The 23,672-nt window shown below is 44.3% G+C and overlaps 1 protein-coding gene across 1 annotated transcript in view; it reads right to left on the bottom strand.

The window, feature by feature from the left end:
- The window catches only part of LOC146176784 (neprilysin-1-like), a 99,457-nt gene that overhangs the window by 49,225 nt on the left and 26,560 nt on the right, over positions 1–23,672 (bottom strand). Inside the window, exons 5-6 of the mRNA XM_084582959.1 lie at positions 8,002–8,201; positions 2,348–2,542 (exon numbers count right to left, since the gene is read on the bottom strand). Coding sequence (XP_084439085.1) covers positions 2,348–2,542; positions 8,002–8,201 — 395 coding nt within the window. The remainder of the gene's footprint in view (positions 1–2,347; positions 2,543–8,001; positions 8,202–23,672) is intronic.

The following is a 23,672-nucleotide window of genomic DNA, read 5'->3' as shown; positions in this document are numbered from 1 at the left end:
GTCCTGTTTTTCCTTCTTCCTGCAGTCGCAAGAACAACAACAACAACAACAACAACAACAACCACAATACCTCAGCGGCACGCCAAAATATCGGCGACGGTTTATTAGCCAGTCGGCACACGTAACGGTACGAGCTGCATGCCGCTAGCGCGGCCAGCTCCCTACTACCATCGCCAACATATCGGCCTGCAGCTATAACGGGGCCGTCGATCGAGTCGCGGCTGCAGCTAAATGCGTTCGGTCAAACCACGGTTCAGAGCAGCACAAATTTCACGACGCTAATAAGCTATTCACGTGATATTTTGTAATTTGCGGGCTTTCCTTGGAGCTTGGCGAAAGATACACGGGAAATGCTCTTTACCGTTTATACTGAAACGGTATATCTGAAAGGTCTTTTTAATTTACAAATCCCATTTATTGTCCAAAGTCAATAGCTAGTTGTTTAGAAAAATTAACTTGTAAACACAGAATATGACAATTGCTGTAGTGTGCAAAATTGTTGGCAGTTACATGAAACAGGTGTCCTACCTCTGCTCAAAACATTTCTTTTTTTATCTCCTGCGAAAAGTTAGCTGGGACACCCGGTGTTAACAAATTATCTGAGCTTCTGTCCCCCGCTCGCTTACAAGCGGGATTCCGAGTACTATTATAGATTTCCGAGGAAGCACACCACCCACGTGCAAATGCCCCCCCCCCCCCCCCTAGCTTCTGCTAAATTCATATTCCCGCCCTATTTTCGGAATGTGCCCCCTTGTCTCCCGCGCCCTACCTCCCTGCTCTCTACCGTTGGCATGCACCTCACCCAGGCAGCAGCACGTACAGCCAGGGAATCCTGTAATGTGAATTCTCAAAAACGTCACAAACAAAAATCGAACCCGTATATTACCATCTCGCCCGGACGCGCACATGCCAGAAGGCTGATGGCCGTTTTCTAGGCGGGAGCTGGTGAATGACAATACACACGCTAACGTTTTTAAAGACTACTCAGAGAGAGCATGTCGGCCGTAGGCGCCGAGCAGTTTGCGTCGGTGGAGTTGGCTTAACGCTAATACACTGCTTAACAGCTCGCCAACGTCTCGGTGCAAATTTATCAGTCCGATCGCCCCGATCAGAGATCAATAAATTTTAAAATCCACGTGCACTGCGCTCTTTTTTTTTTCTTTTTTTTTTGTGGGAAGACCTGTCATCCCTTAATATTTCGGTCCCGTTCAGGTAACGCAACCCCTTCAAATTTTTCGGTAAATTAGGACTGTGAGGCGGACGGGGCTCTTTCTAGGAGCTTTAGGTGATACATAGTGATGAATGGCAGAGGTAGACAGGGCACAGTGAGTCTGTCCCGGCCGATACATCTTCACTATGTCACCCCCATTAGTCCAAAGTGCAACCTTAGTGCATTATGAGAGTTCAATTTGTAGGAACTGCGAATCAGGGTAACTGAATACATCCTGCAAATAAAATATGACATCTGTTGACCAAATTGCTTTTACCTACTTAAGTCGATAAATTAATTGTAGCGTGTTATTATGCCGAAACGCGTGAAGCATATAGCAGGAGTGAAAATTTATAGGAAGAAAAAACGCCATGCTGAGGAGACGAGCGGAGGGGCAATCTAAGAAGGAAAGTTATAACAAATTCGGGCATGTTTGAAGTAGTAATTTATCAGTTATTTGTTTTATTGGCTCTAATGTGCCAAAACACCTCAGGCTTTGACGGACAGCGTAGTGCAGAGCCCCGGGAAATGTAGACCTCGTGGGGCTCATTTTTCTGACATCGGGCAGTAACCGGAGCCGTGCTTTTCGCCTCCATCGAATTGCAGCCACCACTGCCGTGGTCAAATCCTCATCCTTGGGTTCAACTTTCAAGCCCCAAAACACTGAGACAACACCGCATGCGTAATCGGTAAGACAATTTATCTAGGCAGAGGAGTGGGCGCATATCCGGTACAAGCAATCGAAACCACTACGAAGAAAATAACGCGGAAGGCATTGTGGAAGCATCTTTTAGGTGACGATTAGCAAATAAGCTGGGAAATAACCATCGAGAGGAAAATCAAGTTTAGTTTCGTTCTCCGTGTCTTAAACGGCCTGAATCCGGACGCGGGGTAAAGGCTTGAATTTAAATTCATCCCAGATAATATAAATATAGATAGAAAAAGAACAGGTGTGACGTTTAAGAACAGCTATAGGGCACAGGTTGAGGTAGTGGAAACATACAGATTTATTGTATACTGCTTGTAATCAACAAGAGAATGCTTCGCCGATAGGGCGCTGAACTTGACCGAAAATTTTCCTATTTTTTTATCAAAATAAGCTCATTAAAAAACAAACCCATGCGCTTACGTACTTACGTTGGCCAACAGCCCTTCGAATTTCACAAGTTCTTCCGACAGTCGAGTCAGCTCCTCTTCAGTGATGTTGGGTCTCATGAACTGGAGTGCTGTTTTGATAAGATATTTGTAGGCTTGAATTATTCTTTTGTTTTCTTCTCTCTCGGGATGTATGAGCTGGTTTCGGCCCACTGTGCCGAACGATAGCTGATCGAGCTGAAAAAAGTCAAACCTGGTGTCGGTCGTTGCACTTCGAAGGCATGACGAATAACGAATATTTTTTTTTTGTTTCACGCGGTAGCGTTGAGATACCCAAGGAGGCTTAATACAAGTAACTCTGGACAGGAATAAACGAATATCTGACATATATAGAAAGCTCGAACCGTCTGCAAGAGCAAAACAGCCAAAAGATCGCGTGATAGTGGGGACTTTAATATAGGCCAAGGATTGCGAGACCCAAGAAGATAGTGCACCCCAGCTCAAAGTACGAGCCAATCGGCGAGTATTAGATCGAGGGTTTTCCCGCCGCAGCGGAGCCGGACTGGCATTCTATTTTAGTGCCTCCACGGTAAATCAGGAGAATTCATTTAAATATATAAAGTCTAAGAACGCTATTTTATTCACCGAATAGTATTAATATTCTACAAAACTAATTTAAAAGTACCAGTGAGATGACAGCTTTTTTCAGACAAGACAAAATAGGCCAATATTGGCCTCTCCAAGTTGAGCCGGGTAAGATTGTTCGAACCTTCTGCGCTTTCTCACGTCTGGTCTCCATGGAAACCAGGCCAACTCGTTAAGCCTAGCAGCTCGGAAAATCTAGCGACAGTCAGAAAATATGGTGTGTTTTAACTTTAAATTTTATAGTGCGGGCATCTTTGTACGCTTTTCGTTAACCGTGAACGCACGACACCATGTGGCGGTAACGATGAATCGTTGCTGAGGCGAGCGGCCTCCGCATCACCGGACGCCGCCTAATTGCCATAACCTAAGCGACCCAAGGCAACTCGGGACGAACGCTATGTCCTAAAGGTGAGGTCGGCACCATGTGCTACCCCAAGACCTCAAGCAAAACTAACGTTCTGCGAATCCGCACTGCGATGCCCCAAGCTTCTTGGGTCTCCTATTCTAAGCCTCCCTAATTAAGCATAGGGCTCTGAGGAGGCGGTATAACAGGCATGAGGTATTTAGAAGTATTTGGAAAAAACAACGATGTCATAGCTTATTTTTGGAATATTTTTGTTCTTGAAGGAAACGGTACAGTCGAGATTTCAAGTAAATGAGAGAGCTGTTGAACGATTAGCACTATGGACCAACGGCAAAACCGCAATCAGAGTGGTACAAGTAGACATTAGGTGGGAATGTTTTCAAGCAATGGAAGCACAGATCAATATAATATACGAAGAACGCCTGAAGAAATTGGCAATAACAGGTGGACAGCTAAAACATTTAGCCACCGACACCTAAACAACGTTCACTCAAAATGAATAAAAAACTATAAGGCTAACCAATAAGAATGCAGGGCACGAAAACGGAGACATAAATAGCATTAAATGGAAGAAAAAAAGCACAGAGGGTCAAAACTGGGTAAATTCAATGAAAAAGAAGCAGAGTGTAGGATTATATCTCAATTGTAAACGGCAGGTAAGGAATACTTTTTTCTTTAAAGCTGAAGAGTCGAACTCTTCGAGGCTACATCAAACTGCCCTAGAGCACGCATCTACAAATATATTTAACCAAGAAAATGGCACATATGCAGTGCGTGGTAAGTATGTAGAAACAATTGAATATCTTTAGTCCAATGTTATGGTACCCATCCGGATGCCGAAGCAGCCGCATTCACTCTCTCTGAGGTTTTATAGTTTAGTGTTAAAGGCCCACTGTCCATTCTCCGGTCGAAAATATTTTGTTCCCCGGTGACTGTGAGACTTCGCCCCTAGAACGCAAGGCCGCAAAATGTTTTTGAAAAGAGTGACTAATAACGCAGTTACAGCCACCGCAATCATCCGATTCTATCCTGCCTCTCTCCTTCCGTTCCCTCGCAAAGGTTTTTCACTCTCCTGCCCGAGGTCGTCTAGCCTCCGCAATACAAATTCCCCTTTTTCCTCCGCGTTTGGCGGGAGGTGGGGCGTGGTTCCGCGAGCGCGAAAAAAAAAAACGGTCGAGGGAGCGCGCGCCGCTGGATTCAGTCCGGCCGTTTCGAGGGAAAAGCGCGCTGCGAGCGGTAGACACCCATCCTTCTCCCGTCAGTCAGCGAGACGGACCAATGGACGTCGTTCGCGGTACGTACGTCATTATCGGGGCCCGTCGGGCCAGCGCAGGAAACGGTGAAGCTGGCTTCTCAAAGGAGAGCATGAGGGAGCTTTGAATTGTATTTTCGATGCTTTGCGGCGCGCGTGTCGCTGTAGAATTTTGCACAGACTATCTCCGGTACCTGATCGAAACACTGGGCTCCTTTTCTTAAAAGGGCCTTCCCTGGACAGTGGCCCTTTAACAGTGTTCAGGTGAATGAATCTGCGGTACAAGTTAGCAAAGAGGGATTGGAAGATTGGTGGCTGAAGAGCAGAAAGGTAGCAAAGGTTACAAATTTAGAGCATATATTTAGTAAATGCAATAAATTTCTTCGTCATCAACTCTAGCTTGTCTCTAATAACTTCTAGGAGATGTGATGGCGGACCGGTGAAATCCTCACTGGCAATACCTTCTTCAGCAAGTCTAACCTGTCTGTAGTTCTTTGGAAGCTGTAAAACTGAAGTGCTCCTAAACGCCGGCGACATGTATGGAAATTTGTGCACTGCAAGCTGAACTCGCCTGACGCAGAAATTTATCGTTCTACTTTTTACCTTTTGAATTAGCATAAAGAACGTACTAAAGATTTCCACGCTTTAAGAACAAGACGCCAGGTCACAAACTACCTCCTTCCTACGGCCCCGGCACAAAGTGGCCTCAGCTTCAAATTCTACAGGCAGTACGAGGAGGAAAAGATAGCCGCAGCACAAAGTGTGAGGTCTCTAACCGTGGCAAAGATAGGTGTTTTGCCAGTTGAAAGCTTACCATACGACCCCTATAACAGGTTTTTGAGTCAAATGTATATGTTCCAAATAACACTGCGCAGGTGTATGACACAGGTACTACCAGTCTGAGCTAGTGAGGGCCTCGGAGGCAAAAGTGCCCAGCCGGGCATTTTGAAAGCGCGCATCAACAACATTCGAGAACCTTAAATACAGCGGCGCCACGCGTAGAAGCATAAAACAGAGAAAACGCCCGAACTGCGAACGAAGTGTAAACATCCTTTAAACTTATAAAACCAAGTTTATGAGCCTTTATGTTCGATTGCTGTTTATATTTTTCAGCTCGGATTCCTATGTTGCAATATCAAATGACCTTGATTAGCAACCATTCGTTCGTTTTGCAACTTGTATGGGACCGTTTTGTACAATACATTATTACCATTATAACAGTTTGCATAAGAAGCACCCCTTAAATAATGGCACCACGGGAGGCGTTGAAGGTAACAAACTGAACTGAACTGACCAAGGAGGCAAGCAAAACCTTCTACTGCTCACGAGGAACACTTCCAATAGTTCAGTGATGCGAAAAATATTAGAATACCATTTAAGCAAACCATAGAAGACACTTGTTCAGTTTAATTTCAGAACTGCCACGTAATGCATACGAAATACACAGTGCGATGGCTGCCAAAGTTCGATGACTGTATCACATTAGTGCTACACCATCATACATGGCATTAAGTGAATTACAGTAATGAAATTACTGTAATTTAGTTACTTTTTCCAATAATGTTAATTGTAATGAATTACTTTTTCGGTTTGGTAATTCAGGAAATGTAATCAATTACTTTTTGCATTAATTTCGAGCAAAAGAAATTTATTCTTTTCGAAATTACTTTTACTTAAATGCAACATTGCTCCTTCAATAGACAACAAAGTAGAGTGCTGCGAAGGCAGGAACGACGTGCCACAAGCCGAAGCCAGCGTAACGGATCGGCAAAGCGAAACAAAATTGAGCAAAACAGTGCGTCTGAGACCTTCTAAGTAGCAGTTCACAGTGCTGCTATCCCATGGCCACCTTTCTCCAAGCAGCAGGAAACAAGGCGTCAAGGGAATGCCTAAGGGACAGATGGTGCAAGAAGGCCGGAGTTGGAAACTAGTTGGAAGCGCGGCGTGTTACGTCGGCTAGGGCCCAGTGGTGCCTGGTTACACTCGTCCCCACGGGGCGAGGGAGGGTTGAGGCGGGATAGACAGGCAGAAGGGTGCATGCCGTGAGCCGCCGTGGGGTGAGCATTACTGAGCGCAAGGTGCCGAAGACGATTCTTGGGACTACGGAAGCAATAAATAGCCTAGCTTCTTCGGGACCTTCCAATGGCGGAGACAGCTCTGGGCCAGCAAGGCGCAGGGTTCGCCGCTCATTTTACGATCGTTCAACCATGCTTCTGCTTTTGTTGTTATTTTTTTGCGGTTGTCTTATTTTTTCGACGCCTCAATGGGACGGAATTTCTCGGGAAGACGAAAGAATGTGCGTGCTTCGTGTCTGGAGAACAAGTTGTTGTTTTGTTTACTAGCTTTACTTATTTTCTGCATGGGTGAAAACTAGAAAGTAATTTAAAAGTAATTGAAATACTCAGTCGAAGTAATTGCAAAGTAATTTCATTACTTTTAGGAGCTGTAATGAGTAATGTAATTTAATTACTTTTCTGCGATTTTCAGCAAAATAGTTAGTAATGCAATTTAATTCCTTTTCAAAAGTAATTTTGCCATGTATGTACACCATACATCTGCCACTCTACTCCTCTCTGCTCTTGCTTATTTGACGAAACACGTTGCCGCGGCTGAAAAGGCGTTCCCGTGTGATAGGCAAGAAAGGCAAGAAAAATATTCCAGGTGACACATTAGCGCCAAGTTTAAGTGTACGACGCGACTGCGTGAAAATCTCCTATCCATGGTTTAACTCGCGCATCTTTATTTGAGTACATATGCTTTGGCACTCGCTTACTCCTAAATCCCTTATTGTCCTTAATTTATTATATAATTAATATGGTAAGAATTCTGTTTAACACTCAGCATAGAGCCATACCATATCTGAAAGACCACCCGACATGTATATATACACACAGGCTTAACCACGCCGGCTGAACATACGTTACCTGCGTGACCAGGGGTAGCGCTTCCAATTCGGAACGATAGAACCCTGGACGGTTCGGTTCTCCTCAGTCTCCTATCTTAATTTGGAAGAGTTGGCAACTCGTGCCGAATCGGCCAGGGCACTTAGCCGCTAAGCGTCGCAGAAAACTACGACTAAAATTAGTGCCAGGCCATGTCAGCCGCCATCTATGCATGGCAAGCCATAAATGCTGTGGCGTGAATAGGGTAACTAAATTTGGAAGAATCCAGAGCTGGCCTACAGGGCAATAAGAAATACAAATGAAGTGAGGTAAACTGATACCGAACAATATTTGCACTGCTATTTTTCCTGCACGATATTTATATGCAATCGTGGGTTTAAAGTTTCACGCGATTTCGCCCTTGAAATAATGTCATTTGCTTTGTTTTTCAGGCATACCGAAATGAAACAGTGTGTTTTTGGTGCTCTGCTTCACCATAGACGAGGAGGAAATTCGTTGGTTGAGTTAATTGTGTTGGTAACAGTCAGCTTACCCCAATAATGTTAGAATTTAGCATCTTGAGGTCTCTTCCCACATTGGCGGAAAGAACTGCGGAGATTCCAGTCTTGTGCAGCACTTTATAGCAATTCTCGAACACATCTTCAGTTTCGTTTGTTATTGGCCAGCAAACGACTCCAGACGCGTTCATTATTTCTAGCATCACATCTTGTCGGTCTGGCGATGTCGGAACCGCTGAAAAAAGAGGTGTGCGGGCCTCAGTACCCACAAATGCTACAGATATACTCGTCAGTTTATACATACATACATACATACATACATACATACATACATACATACATGCATGCATACATACATACATACATACATACATACATACATACATACATACATACATACATACATACATACATACATACATACATACATACATACATACATACATACGTACGTACGTACGTACGTACGTACGTACATACATACATACATACATACATACATACATACATACATACATACATACATACATACATACATACATACATACATACATACATACATACATACATACATACATACATACATACATACATACATACATACATACATACATACATACATACATACATACATACATACATACATACATACATACATACATACATACATACATACATACATACATACATACATACATACATACATACATACATACATACATACATACATACATACATACATACATACATACATAGGCGTCTCTCAGAGCCTGAGTTGGTTTGGGACGTTAAACCCTACAAAACAACAACAACGAAGACGTACACAGAAGGCAGGAATACGCTAGTGTTTCCTGCCACTTTCTGTGTACGTCTTCCTTTTGCGCTAGCCCCAATGCTCAAACTAGGCTCACCGCACACATTTCCTGCTTTAAAGGCGCTCTGCATGGCGTACATATTATTTGCATATCAAACAACTATAATGGATTTACTAAAAGAACTTTATAAGCAAATTATCTTTTGTTGGGCCCCCGAATGCATTCATTACATTACAAAAACTAGGACTCAGACGTCCATCACATTGCAAATTAGCAAATAGTTCTTAAACTACTGCAGTGTTATTGCGTAATTCAGTTACCGCTGTAACTGCCTGAGACCACAACCGTAAAGATGAAAGTCGAGCTCACAGCCTCTCACTTGTGGAACTCAAATAAAAAGGTGAATGACAGACATTGAGCGATTGCTGGTGTGTCGATTTTCATGTGCACTGGAAATTCCTTTCCTTCATAATAATTATGCGTGCATATCCTTCGTCTAGAGAAATGTGCTTAACTGTTTAGGTTATGGGCATGAGCTATGGTGAGCTATACTTCTTGGCTCTGCAAATGTCTTGAAACTAAGAGGAGCAATTTTCCACTCCCCTGCTAAAGTTAGTACTTCTGCTGATGCTGAAAATAGCTTTATTAGTATAGATAATCTAAGAAACGAATTTCCAAAGGCAGGACATGTCGTCTTGCTGAATTAAAATGGAAAGACTAGCGCTTTAAGCGGGAACACGGATGACGTCCTTTTCTTGTTTAAATATATGTGCTTAAAACAATTTGTAGGCCGTTCATAAACTGTGCCCTTGTTTGATTTTCCAATAACAAAGCCGAATCGAACAGAACGCTATTTGATAAGTCCCATCGGGAGGCGACAGCTTATGAATTACTTTTTTTTTATTTACAGTCATGCCTTTTTAGTGAACTTTAGGGTCGCAGGTTTTGCTCAGTACAGCACTGAGCATGCTAGAGTTTCCTATTTCCTTTACTGGAATTAGGTGTAGACAGGCGTCTCCACAATGCAGTGTCCAACGTGGCAGCATCCATCGTCCTCTTTATGTGAAGGTTTACACTGGGGACTTCATGCACTCCAAGCAGCTACAGCAGGTGTGCGGGTCATTGCAGATACCTGCTCTAATTTTCAGTTCATTCTTTTTTAAAGTTGCGTAATTTATTTCTAGGTGGTGTGGAAAGGTTGAAACATTCTAGTGGCGATTAGGGGCCCCAGTGCCTAGAATCGACTACTGTTGCTAGTGATCAATATTCTGGCTTGTTTTCCCATGCACAGTATTGTGCGTTTTTTAGAGTACGCAAAATGCGAAGACAGGACTAAAAGCTGCTATCTAAGAAGCTTGATGAAGGCCCTTGGCCTCTTTATTGGAGGCATACAGCGGTACCAACCATACAGTAGTGAAACGTTGTGAAGGAACATAGTTTAATACATATAATTGTAAAATGTAATCAATGTTCTTACTAATAATATGAAAGAAGCTCTATTTACAGATCATAAAATATCAATTTTTTGCTTACGTTGCTGCAATACAGTACAAAAATATAAGATACATCACATGCACATAACGCTCAAGCGTTTACCCACATCAGCACACACACACATATGTCCAAAAGCTTATGCACCATACAAAGAAAACGTATTCAACCTATGCATGCTTCAAAACTAAAACGGACAACTGCATCTAGATATAACTTTTTTTAAGGCATGTTGGAATGGCCATCCCTAATCTGTCACTTTATACTGTTAAACTTCTAAATTATCTACCGAGTGCAAGTTTTGTTGTGGTTCTTTTATTAGTATATTTATTGTTAAGTCTATTTAATATTACTGGCAAGCGATGTTCTAGTCTATTGAAACCGTTATTCTTAGGAGAGAAGGGGACCAGCCACGTATTTCTGTTTCTCATGTTGGTGGGAAACTTCCAAAATTTGTCTCAGAATGCGTAGTGAGAAAAAAAATGTACTTGATTTTATCTCGCAGTTTTTAGACCTGATAATTAGGTTAAATTCATATAAGTAAAGTACAGAGAGTATATTATATGTTGAAAAACGCTTAGTTGTATGGTCATCATGCTGTAAGCCTGCAATGTGCCGGATTGCCTACTTTGGATTACAATAGCCGGTGTATGTTGGTCTTTGAATTTTTTCCCCAAACAAGGATACAGTAATTGATGTATGGTGTATATAAGGCATTATATAACGCTAGCTTAATTCTAGGTGGGAGAATAAAGTGAAGTCTACAAAGAATGCCACAGGTCTTCGCCAAGTTACGAAGCACACGTGTTATATGCGCAATAAATAATATTTTAATGTTCTCCCTTCGTGTACTGTATCTAATACTCCATTGCTTAATTTTAAATTAAGACCGTAATCTATAAGTCTTTGCATACGCAAAAATAGAGCTGCCTTGGTTTTTCCTATATTTATTTCCAATGAATTTGGTTTGGTTTGTACGGTTTAACGTCCTAAAGCAACTCAGGCTATCAGAGACGCCGTAGTGGAGGAGTCCGGAAATTTCGACCACCTGGGGTTCTTTAACGTGCACTGACATCGCACATCGCCCAGCACACGGGCACCTTGCTTTTCGCCTCCATTGAAAAGCGGCCGCCGAGGCTGGGATTCGATCCCGCTTCCTTGGGCACAGTAGTCGAGCGCCTTAACTACTGCGTCACCCTGGCTGGCCTCCAATGAATTAACTATGCCCCAATCGAACAGTTTACTAAACATAATGTTACCTAAAGATGGCAATTGACAAACGTCCTCTGACTGAACTAAGAAATTCGTGTCATCGGCGTAGACTACAAAGACTGCTTTGTCGATTACTCTGACTGTGTCATCGATGTTAATTGTGAAAAGAATGGGTCCTAATGTACTGCCTTGAGGCACGCAACAAGATATATTGCGTATTGCTGATGATTCCGCTTTTATTGAAAAGTTTTGTTGTCTCGCGGACTGATATGATCTTAAAAGGGCAAGAGGTATGACACAGAAACCATAATGTTCTAGTTTAGAAAATATGGTAATATGGTTAATTCTGCCAAGCACCTTATAAAAATTTCTAAAGGCCCCTAGTGTTAGTTTTCGGTGTTTGAAATCTTTAGTAATAAATTCTTTTTGTGCGAGAAGGGCCAGTTCAGTTGACATACACTGTAGAAAACCAAACTGTTGGGGATATATTATAGTATGCTTATCGCAAACTGATACCACTCTTTTACAAATTACCTTTTCTAATCCTTTGGATATTACAGGAAGCACATCAATCGCTCTGTAACTTGAAAACGCCTTTTTGTCTCCCAATTTAAACAGGACGGTGACTCTGGCTATCTGCATCTTTTACTGGAAAACATCAGTTGCTAAACAGAGGCTGAGAATATGCGTAAGAGCAGGTACTAGGAGATCGAGCACAAACTCTATGGGATGAATCAGAAGGCAATCAGTATCGCGCTCTTTGCTCTTCATTAAAGACATAAAAATTGATTAAACTTTGCCTGCTCTGGATCAATGAAAGCAGTGCGGGCATTCGGTCAGCCCGAATACGAGGAAGCTTCATCATTGTAACTTGCTTACTATAAAGTCGTAAAATACTGATTAAGCTTATTTGCTAGCTCTCTTTTTTGAGAACTTGTATTATTCATTGTAATTTCGATGTCCACTTCCATGTGTACTTCTATTGAAGAGTTTATTCAGCTCACGTGAAAAGTGTCCCCCCGGGTGCCAACGCGACCAAAAAGCTTTTCAAAGTAAGCGTGTTTAGAGTTCCATAAAAACTTTGTTACACTGCTTCCGTATTTCTTAAATACAGAAAAATCGTCGGGGTCTCTTGTTTTAAAAAAACTGAAAATACATATCATTTTTCTTACTAACTATTTTAATGCACTCTTTAGTGAGCCATAGCTTACTGTTTTTTGTTTATGCTTCTTGATGGGTTTGTACCTAAAGCAATGCAACGTAGGCACGCTTAAACAAATTCATGAAAACGCCCTAGTCCTCCTCAGCAGTAGTACCCTCAAGCACAGATGTGAAGCCGATTTCCGCAGCAAGATTACTAAAATTTCCAAGCAACTTTTCGTTGATTTCTTGAACCAAGAATGGTTCACCAGGCATTAAACGGTTTTACATAGTCCACTGGTCTTGCAAAGCATAAAAATAAGGAAATGATCACCCAGAGCTGCCGTTATAACGCCAGCTCTGATGCAGCCTGTCGGATTATTTCTAACAAAATATCAAGAACACTTTCACAGTGATAGGTGATGTGATCCAGTTTGAACAGTGAAATGCATCAAGAAGCAAGTACTTATCTTTAGAGCTTGAAGTAAGCTGAAGCATGTTAATTTCGCAATCACTTCCGATGGAAATGACCCCGCCGGGGTGGCGCAGTGGTTACGGCGCTCGACTACTATTCCCAAGGACGCGGGATCGTATCCCGGCCTCGGCGGCAGCTTTTCGGTGGAGGCGAAAAGCAAGGCGCCCGTGTGCTGTACGATGTCAGTGCACGTTAAAGAACCCCAGGTGGTCGAAATTTCCGGAGTCCTCCACTACGGCGTCTCTCATAGCCTGAGTTGCTTTGGGACGTTAAACCCCACAAACCAAACCAAACCAAACTTCCGATGGTAATGCGTTGTTTATTCACACTCGCAAAGTTCAGGAGCTTTTCTAAGTAGACAAGAAATCCATCAGTATTCTCTATGGGGGGGTGTAAATAACGGCATATATTGACTCTTTCCATTGGGGCGTCCGCGTCTCGTAATCCGGAGTGATAGCCGCACTAAACATGGCGTCCGCTCAGATACCAACAACATTACTCCCCCACGACGCCTGTAGGGCCTGTTAAGGTCTTCCAAGCAGCTTTTTTTTTGCGTGTCTACATAACCAATAAATTAAGGTTAGAACAACCACCACTCTACAGTGCGTCATCGTTGCGTAGCCAAAGTGAACTTTTCTTTTGCACTGATCCTGAGGTTAGAGAAAATTTCCGAGAATCTGTTCCGTTTCATGAATATAGCCTGACTTATTAGTAGAGGGGCGGGTTGTTCGACGTTTTAAAATATTTGGCGAGCCAGCAGCAGCCTATTGAAAAAAAAAAACATAAGGAAGGCATTAAACTCCGCTTTCCACAGTATGACGTGGCAGCGAAAATGGACCCAGTTTTTCGGCTCCACTGAGGATCCTCGTTGGCGTTCATTTATTTCGTCAATCACGCACTCAGCACTTTTTCATTTTGCCTCTCTTATCATGCACCTACTGATTAGCATACAGTCGTAAAATACGGAATAATGGCAAAGACAACCCGACACCCACATTAAACTCCCTTTAGCCAATCCGTATACAAACGTGAATGTGTGGCTTATAGGCAGCGTGTCTTACACCGGCTTCAAGGATCCTGGAAGACTGAATTGCGCTTTAACCCACCGTGGTTCAAAGTGAAGCACGAGTGAGCAACGCATGCCACCTAAGCCATGTCTTCTGACGTCACGCAACAAAACGACCAACCAGTGCACGCGGAACGTCACCTGCTAGAGCCATGCCCACAATTTTTCGCCTACAACTGCGAAGCAGGAAAGTCTGGAGAAATGGGCCTCTAACACTGTCGCTTCAAAGAAACACTAAAAGCGTGCTGACATATCGGAACATAAATGGAACAATTAACTTATGGTAACAGCAAATTAAGGTGCCTTTTTGTCCAAATACAATGATTATTTATTAAACACAAAGCGATTGATAGACGCTGAGAAAGTGAAGCCTGCTTTCCCGTCTGTAGGCATGAAATTCCAAATGAGAGCTCTGTCAAACACTATGAATATTCTACTGCATGAATTTTTGGCAATCATTTAATGAAAACAATATGGTTCTTTGTCATAAATTGTTATTGCCTCTATCAGACTAGTAATACTTAATACATGAACCGAGTCAAACGGAAATGCGCGGATCAAACGAATGCTATTGTAGTATACGCATTGTGTTAATATTGTAACAAATATTTAGAATAGAGACAGCTCAGGTGACAGAGACAGCGTTGTGGTCAGCGCTTGTAGCTCTCAACTGCGCGAGCTCTCTCCTTTCTCTGGCAGCTGGTAAACCAGGTGGCATTATTTCCTCCCCTCCAAAAAAGAACAAAATCACAAAAGCGTGAGGCGTGGCAGTACAAGGTAATCAACGTACTGAATCACACCATGGCATCACACGTCTCCACATTGTCACGACATCGCATCACTCATCACTCGGTAAATTAAGGTTTTAGTCGGGCGATGTGCACAACATCGGAGCGAGGTTGGATAATACCGACGAGAACCACTTTAATTGTGACGTACCTTACACGGTGCAGTATTCTGTAGGAACCGAAGAATCAGCACATCAATTTTTCGACAGTCCCGGGTGTCCCGCAGGGGCCCAAACCCAAACTTGTTCCCCAGGTGCATAACTGACGTGCCGGTGTCGAACGTTGTACCGGCGCTCATCTACAGGCTGCTGATCTTGAAAGTTGAGGTGTGCTAGTTGGCGCGCTTCCTCAGCGCGTTGGGAGAATATCTCAGCATCCAGCGTCAACGGCCTGTCTTCAGAAGTGCGCGGTATGATGGCGTCCAACATCGTCTGGACGTATCTTCCGTAGATGAGACGAAACGGAGTTAATAGAGTCGTTTTTGCACGCCAGCGTTGTATGCGTATCTCTATAAGGAAAGATCGTACACCAGTTATTGTGTTGCGCGTCCACATTCATGCAGATTATATCGGCGATGGTCCTATTTAATCTTTCCGTCAGCCCATTCCTTCGCGGGCGGTATGCCGTAGTCTTGCGGTGGCTTCTGTGGCTGAGTTCGAACACGTCTCGAATAAGCTGTGCCGCGAATGCTTTGCCTCTGTAAGCAATCACATGCGATAAAGCTCCGCGCCTCAACGCGATTTGCTGCATGAAAAAAATGGGAAATCTCGAAAGAAGTGCCCCTTTCCTGGCTTCGTTTCCGCATACCACGTTAAAATGTCGGTCGCAAATATCACCCTTTGTTTAAGCTGCAGACATAGGGAAGGGGGCCAGAAGATCATTGCCGTCTTGCGCGAAGGAAGTAGCATGTGCTTTAACTGGCTGCAGCAAACCTGCAGGCTTGAACGGTGGTGACTTACAGCGTTGGCCCTAGCGGCAGCACGTGACGATTTGGTGAACAGTGGTGTCAAGTTTTGGCCAGTTCTAGGCTTGATGAACTCGAGCTAGCGTGCTGGAGAAACCGTAATGTGCGGCGGATGGTTCGCCGTGACAGGCGAGAAGGATGTCGTCACTTAGATCTGAACGAGCAACAACAAGATAGAGCCGAGCTCCAGTACTTGAGCTACGTTTGAACAGTACACCGTTGCACAAAAAAAAAACGGAGAGATCTGAAACGATGATGGGGCACGCCAGCAGTACGACCCTCAAGGTGGCCATTAACGGGTTGGAGTTCGTCGTCTGCTCGCTCTCTTGCCATCAATTGTGTGTCACTGACCACAGCAAGGAAACAACTTTCATCTGTCTCATCGCTCATCCCGTCATTATATTTCTCTATCGGGCCAGACGGCCAGATAGGTCTCGAAGACTGGCCAACCACCACAGCGAATGGTGATACGTTATCACCTTTCAACAGCGACTATAGAGGTAGGGCTGGAACTTCATAGTGTTCCACACAACGGCCAGACACCCTTTGTCAAATGTAGAGTAATATCGCTCAGCACGACAAAGAGTACGGCTTGTGTACGCTATTCCCCTTTCAATGTCTGATGTTGGACGAGTACAGCCCCGCGTCCAGCGCCACTGGTATGAGTGTGTACCTCGGTGTCAGCTGTCTCGTCGAAGTGCGTAAAATAGGAGGTGTTTATAGCCGTCTGCGCAACTCCTAGAAAGCTTCTTGTTGCTCGGAGGACTAGGCAAATGATGTATCGTCACGTATCAGGCGTGTCAGCGGATCAGAAATAGTGGAGAAGTCGGATATCAAGCGGCGGCAGTAGACGCAGACATCCAGGAAGCTTTTTACACTATTTGTCTATCATCATCATCATCATCATCATCATCATCAGCCTGACTATACCCACTGCAGGGAGAAGGCCTCTCCCATATTTCTCCACTTAACTCGGTTCTGTGCTAGCTGTATCCACTTGACCCCTGCGAACTTCTTAATCTCACCCGCCCACCTAAATTTCTGCCACCCCCTGCTACGCTTTTCTTCCCTTGGAATCCAGTTTGTTACCCTAAGCGACCATCGGTTATCCTCTCTTCGCACTGCATGTCCTGCCCATGTCCATTTCGTCTTCTTAATTTCCACTAGAATGTCGGTAACTTGAGTCATTTCTCTGACCCACTCTGCACGCTTCCTATCTCTTAATGTTACCCCTACCATTTTTCGCTCCATAGCCCTCTGGGTTGTCCTCAACTTAGGTAGAACTCTCTTGGTTAGCCTCCATGTTTCAGCCCCATAGGTGAGTACAGGTATGATGCAATTGTTGTATACTTTCCACTTGAGCGATACCGGTAAGCTGCTAGTCATAATCTGCGAGTTCTTGGCAAATGCGCTCCATCCCAATCTTATTCTTCTTGTTATTTCCTTTTCATGGTCCGGATCTGCGGTTACTACCTGTCCTAAGTAGACATATTCGCCTACTGCTTCCAGTACTTCGCTACCTAATGTAAACTAGTGTTCCTTCTCGAGGCTGTTGCACTTTACCTTAGTCTTCTGCATATTGATTTTCAAGCCTACCTTTCTACTTTTCCTTTCTAGGGTATCAATCATTATTTGCAATTCATCCCCCGAGTTGCTTAGCAAGGTAATGTCATCAGCAAATCGCAGATAACTCAGGTATTCTCCGTCTAGCCTTATCCCTAACTGCTCCCATTTCAAGTCTCTGAATGCTTCCTCTAAGCAAGCTGTGAATAGTACTGGAGAGATTGTGTCTCCTTGCATAACACATTTCTTTATGGGAATTTTGTTACTTTCTTTATGTAGAGCTATGGTTGCTGTGCAGCCACTATATATATATATATATATATATATATATATCTTCCACCACTTTCACGTACTGCTCATCTACCCCCTGATTTCGCAATGCCTGCATCACCGCCGAGGTTTCAACTGAGTCAAATGCTTTTTCGTAATCAATGAATGTTATGTATAGGGGCTGGTTATATTCCGAACATTTTTCTATCACCTGATTGATGGTATGGATATGATCGATAGTAGAGTACCGTTTCCGAAAACCTGCTTGATCCTTAGCTTGACTGCAGCCTAAGGTTGTCCTGATTCTATTATCGATTACCTTAGTAAATACCTTATACGTAACAGACAGTAAGCTGATTGGTCTGTAATTTTTAAGGTCCTTGAGTTGCCTTTCCTATCAATCAGGATAATGTTTGCATTCTTCTATGGTTCCAGTACCGTCGATGACACCAGGCACTGCGTATACAGGGTGGCCAATTTTTCTAGCACGATATCCTCCCGTCCTTCAGCAAATGTTGCCAGGGTCAGTTTCCAATGGCGGCCTGTCCAGCGGAGTCAGGAATTCTTAGCACCCCCTGCTGCGTCACAGTTCTGACCGCCGCCGTGGTCAGTTGTTCCGCAGCCGCTGGTGACTGAGGGCCGGGGTTTTGTGGAGCTTATCATAAGAGGTTGCGGCCAATTACTGCACCAGGGTGGTGCCTGGATAGGGGTGGCCAACTCCTGTTTTGGTGAGGGAGTGCGTTGCCGGAGCTGGTCACCGGCATCAGGGCCCGCTTGCACAAAACAATCTTAACACTGTCTTAGCTAAGTCCAGACTTAACTGGAGTCTAAATAATAGGCCACTAGCATGGCCGCTTAAGGCTGGAGTCAAGACTGGTCTTCAGTCCTGACTTGAATAAGTCGCTTGTATGATTACGACTCTAGTGCTGTCTTGGTTAAGACACAAGGACGCCAGGTGTCTAAGTAGAGAAATTAGGGAAATACAGGGATGCGCTGGCACTGTCCCTTCTGTAAGATGTACACATTCCGTCAATTTTGCGTTGTGTAAAATCCGTGCCATTGCTTTTTGCGGCTTAAGATTGTGCTACGAGGAAAAATGTCCTAAGTGGTTGCTGAGGCCGTTCTGGGGAGCCACTCTGGTGAACATGAACCCGAAGCGTTCGACGTTCGGAACACGAGCCGTCTTAAATAAGCTTGGTCTTTCTAAAGACACCATTTAAGTCTGGACTTAGCTCGGACTTTATCGTGCAAGCCGGCCCAGGTCGCACCCCAAACCTGTTTATGCATTTCCATCGACACGCGGATTTTTTTTAATCCGTTGAAGAATTGCGCGGCACCGGGATTTGAACCCCGGTCCTCTTGCATGCGAGGTGGATGTTCTACCACTACGCCACCGCTGCTTGTGTGTAGGAGCAGGGAATTGCGCTATGGTGACAATTGTATCGCTACCGGGCTTGACGCCGCCTGCACCAACCACATGGCCAAGGAACTTCAACTATGTGTAACCGAAATCACATTTCTCATGCTTGAGTATCAACTTAGCCAATCTAAGACGATCTAGCATAGTTCTCAGGCGTCCAAGGTGCTGTTCAAAAGTTTCGGAGAACACAATGACGTCATACAATTAAACTATGGTAATCTGCCACTTAAGGTTAGTGAGACCCGAGCCCATAAGGCTCTGAAAAATCGCCGGGGCGGAACATGGACCAAAAGGCAGAACTTTAAACTCGTAAAGACCATCTGGGTAACAAATGCCGTCTTCTCTTGGTCTCGTTCGTCAACTTCTATCTGCCAGTAACCGCTTTTGAAGTCGATGGATGAAAACTACTGAGCCCGCGGCGAAATCTGTCGAGGAAGTCGTCGATGCAGGGCAGAAGGTTGACATCTTTTTTGTGACGCTATTTGAGTTACAATAATCAACACAAAACCTCAGAGTTCCGTCTTTTTCTTCACTAGGACGACAGACGACGACCATCGGCTGTGAGATGGTTGAATGACTACGACTGTAAGCATTTCCTTGACTTGCGTTTGGATAGCCTCACGTTCCTTGGGCGAGATGCGGTAAGGTTGCTGCCGTATGGGTCGGGCATCGTCGGATGCAAACGCGGTGTTTGGTAACGGTCGTTTGCCGCACCTTGGATGAGGATGCAAAGCAGGATGCATACTCTTGCAGCAGAGCCCTTAAATTAAGATACTGATCTGCGGAGAGCTCCGAACGAATGTTGATGCAATCGAGGGGGCCGGGCGGAATGCTCATGGTGTCAGATGCAGAGCAGGCAGAAGGTTCTTCGAAGGGGCTATTAAAGGCGATTGCCGTAGCAAGAAATAGGTATCGGTGTTCATTCGAAATTTAGTGAGTACGACCTCTGAGTGTCATTGACGAAGGTGAATTAGGCTTTAGACTGCTAAGATAGCGTATGTAAATAAAAGTGAACGCTTTCCCTCGGCGAACACTGTCCCATCACGAGGATGTATCTAGGCGACACTCACAAAACCATTCGCCTGGTGGGAATCGTAACACTCCCCACGAAAATTCTCGGCGCCGAATAAGAATGTTGAGTCGCCGAGTCCCAACCTGTGTTCTCGATTGAACACATGACGGTGCGCAGCCGAAAGTCGATAACAGCTCCATTCTCCTGCAGAAAATCCACACCAGTATCAAGCCGCGCGAACACTAATGGAGCACAAGGCACCTAACAATAAACGAGGTTTTGCGAATTTGCAACCGAGCCATGCACTGTCCCATCGGAGTGACTACGTGTTCACCAGCGGTGCTAATTGGTGTGACGGACATTGGAATCATAACTTTTCGAAGAAGCATGGCCAGTTTGCCACACAGAATACAGACGTCCGCTGCGGTGTCACTAATGCACTTAACTTGCGTCCGTTCAAAACTACAGGTATTTCAAGTGGCGAGCGGTTATGCATTTCCGACGGTGTCGTCGTTTCCATAGGGCCCATTGCAGTTGACATCCATGACGTCGGGGAGACTTCATCGCGATGACTTCCAGTGACTCCGCCCATGGAGGTCACTATCTTAAGTTTCCTCGGCGGAGGCTAGAGGATCGTTCAGGGGCCCGATGTGAGAAAGTCTGGCATAATACGCAGATTCGGCGAGAAGGACGAAATCGTGACAGCCGCCGCTGAGAAGACCTGAGACGACTGACGCTGTTCAGACATACTCTTCAAATTTTCTGGGTCGCTGGTCGTAGGGTGGTCGTCGCGCGGTAGAGAAAAACCCTGCAGTCCTAGTTCACAATAGGGGCACTGCCGAAAAGCTCGCCACATTGAACACAGAGGGGCCTTCCATCGGGAGCACGCCAGAAGTCTGATATTCGCCGCGGCGGTCGTCGACTTGAAGTGTACTGGGCCGGCTGAATGCATGGCAAATGATCTTGCGATACAGGAAACATTGACGGCGGAGCTGGTTCAGTAGACAAAGGCAGCATTTGAGCTTGTCGTACAGGAACAAATTGCGCTGATGATGGAGCAGAATATCTGAAAACATGCCCCTATGTTAGAACTCTCCACTCTGTTGGGTAAGACTGTAGGCCATCACCCAGTGACTGAGGCCTGATGTTTCGACGTACCTTGTCGCGAACAATAACGACCTGCGGTTGAGGCACATGGCAAAGCTTTTGCAATTTGTATCGCACAACCTATTGAATGAGTGTACGGAAGGATCGAGTCATTATAAGCCGGAAATAGGGGATGCACTGAAATACGGTCTATTGTAAGCGCTGGCCCGCTGTTGAAGGACCTTCTCCATTGTCGATGTCTCTGACTAGAGATCCGCCGCTGTAGCCGCAAGACTAAGCACAAGGCCAGCAAACAGCTGTTCTTTTACGCCGCGCTATATGTGGCACAGTTTCTTGTCCTCCGACAATAACGGAATCAGCCCGGCGATACAGTCGCGTCACATCTTCGACATATATTGTGACGGTTTCATTTGGTATCTGAAGATCAGACTGAATTGCCCGCTCAGCTCATTCTCAGCGGTCGTGACTAATGTAGTCCTCGAGAACTCGACAGCGAAACACACCAGGAAGACAAAATTGCTTCGCGATTCTCGTACCACGTGTGAGCACCGTCTTCGGCGCTGAACAAGACATATCTAAGCTTCGCAGTGTCATTCCAGTGATTAAGAACAGAGACTCGCTCGAATTCGGAGAGCCAGTCTTCTACGTCTTACTCCGGTTTACCGTAGAATGACTTTGGTACTCGCGGAGTGTGAAGGGTGTAAAGAAGAATATCTTGCGAAGGTTTTGAGGGGCAGCTGCAGCGGCCTGCTCGGGTTGTTGCGGCTCCGTACCTTGAATGCCTGCTCGGATGGCAGGCCCTGTGATTGACTCCAAAGGTCTGTGTTCGGGTGTCAGGCTGATGTTCGTTTGGCTAACGCAGTGGATCGATGTCTTAACAAGTGCAGATGTAGAGTGCAGGTTGAGCAGAGGAGTGCAGAACATAAGTACTGAGCCACTCCCCAGTAAACCACCTCCAAATATGATATAAATATCTAAAATAGAAAACGCTCAGCTGACAGACTGCTCTGTAGTGAGCGCTTGTAGCTCCCAACTGCGCGAGATCTTTTTTCTGTTTCCGCCAACTGGTAAACCAGGTGGCAATACACAATATTTAACATTTAAAATGGCTAAATGAATTTCAAATGCATTTCACACACACACACGCACACACACACACACATATATATATATATATATATATATATATATATATATATATATATATATATATATATATATATATATATATGCGCTCGCATGTAACAGTGCAGTACACGGCATGACAATGTGAAATTGCGGAACAGCATATGCAATATCGATGTGCCGGAATGTTCAGTGGCAGGTGAAAACAATTAGTTAGCTTCGAACATGTCTTATACACATTGTCAGTTCACGTTCGAACGAAAAGTAACACCTGAACTTTTAAACGAGGTTACTCCCTGTGTCTGTGCAGTCTCTCAAAATATTTAAAGCTAACAAAATGCTGTTACCTTTTTTCAATTGAAAGGTCATGTATTTAGTTTTCCCAGTAATAATGTCTCATTGATATTTTTTTAAATGAGAATAACACATGTGTAGATAATTCTTGGTTTTAGCGCCAATTTCATTTATATGGCCCTCGATAAAGAATGATTCCTTCTGCGTGTACTGAAGCTACATAATATAATAAAAGGGATGAAAGAGACACAGACAATTAATTAGTGGAGTTTTAAAGGGATGCCAAATAGAGGGACATTGTGTTAGTGTGCCGAAAAGAGATTTTTCCCATAGCCAAATTAGTATAGAATTCCAACTTCTGCATTGGCAGCAGCAGTGGGGAAGACAGAACATTGCTCAATGATGTGCATGTACCTTGTGGTTACTGCTTCAACTACGTGTCTGCCACTCGTAATTTTTTCTTGACAACTTAGCAGCTATACTGCGGCTGCCACTTGTATATTTCCATCGCGCATTCTTCTTGCTAATGTACAGACTGAAATTCCACCCCTAAAGCAATGGCATTATTTCAGTCACCCCTGTAGAACTGGGTGGACATCTGCTAAATATTTACACTCACTGAGTTGTGGAAAGTGTTCGTCGAGCTCTTCCAAGAGTTGATGAGAAAGCTAGATCAACAATACAATGAATTAGAGGGAGGGTTAGCGCGATATCAAAAATGATATTGGGCATATAAAGAACAGCTTAATATTTATTAAAATGGATATGAAAAAATGCAAACATCTGTGAGCGCTGTAGAAAAAGAAAATGAAGACATCAAGAAAGGTCCAACTAGTCTGCGAAAAAAACGAGATTCCATGCACTTGCAGTTCAAGGAGCCCGAAGTTTAACCTATGCAAAACAAACAGCACTCAAGATGTTTTGATTGCCAAGGTGTCGGCTGCACCGCAAACCGACAAGGATA

This window comes from Amblyomma maculatum, chromosome 10 (genome assembly GCF_055883805.1).
Source record: "Amblyomma maculatum isolate TAMU_Amacu chromosome 10, ASM5588380v1, whole genome shotgun sequence".
Lineage (NCBI taxonomy): Eukaryota > Metazoa > Arthropoda > Arachnida > Ixodida > Ixodidae > Amblyomma > Amblyomma maculatum.
This window is presented reverse-complemented; position numbering and strand designations above follow the sequence as displayed.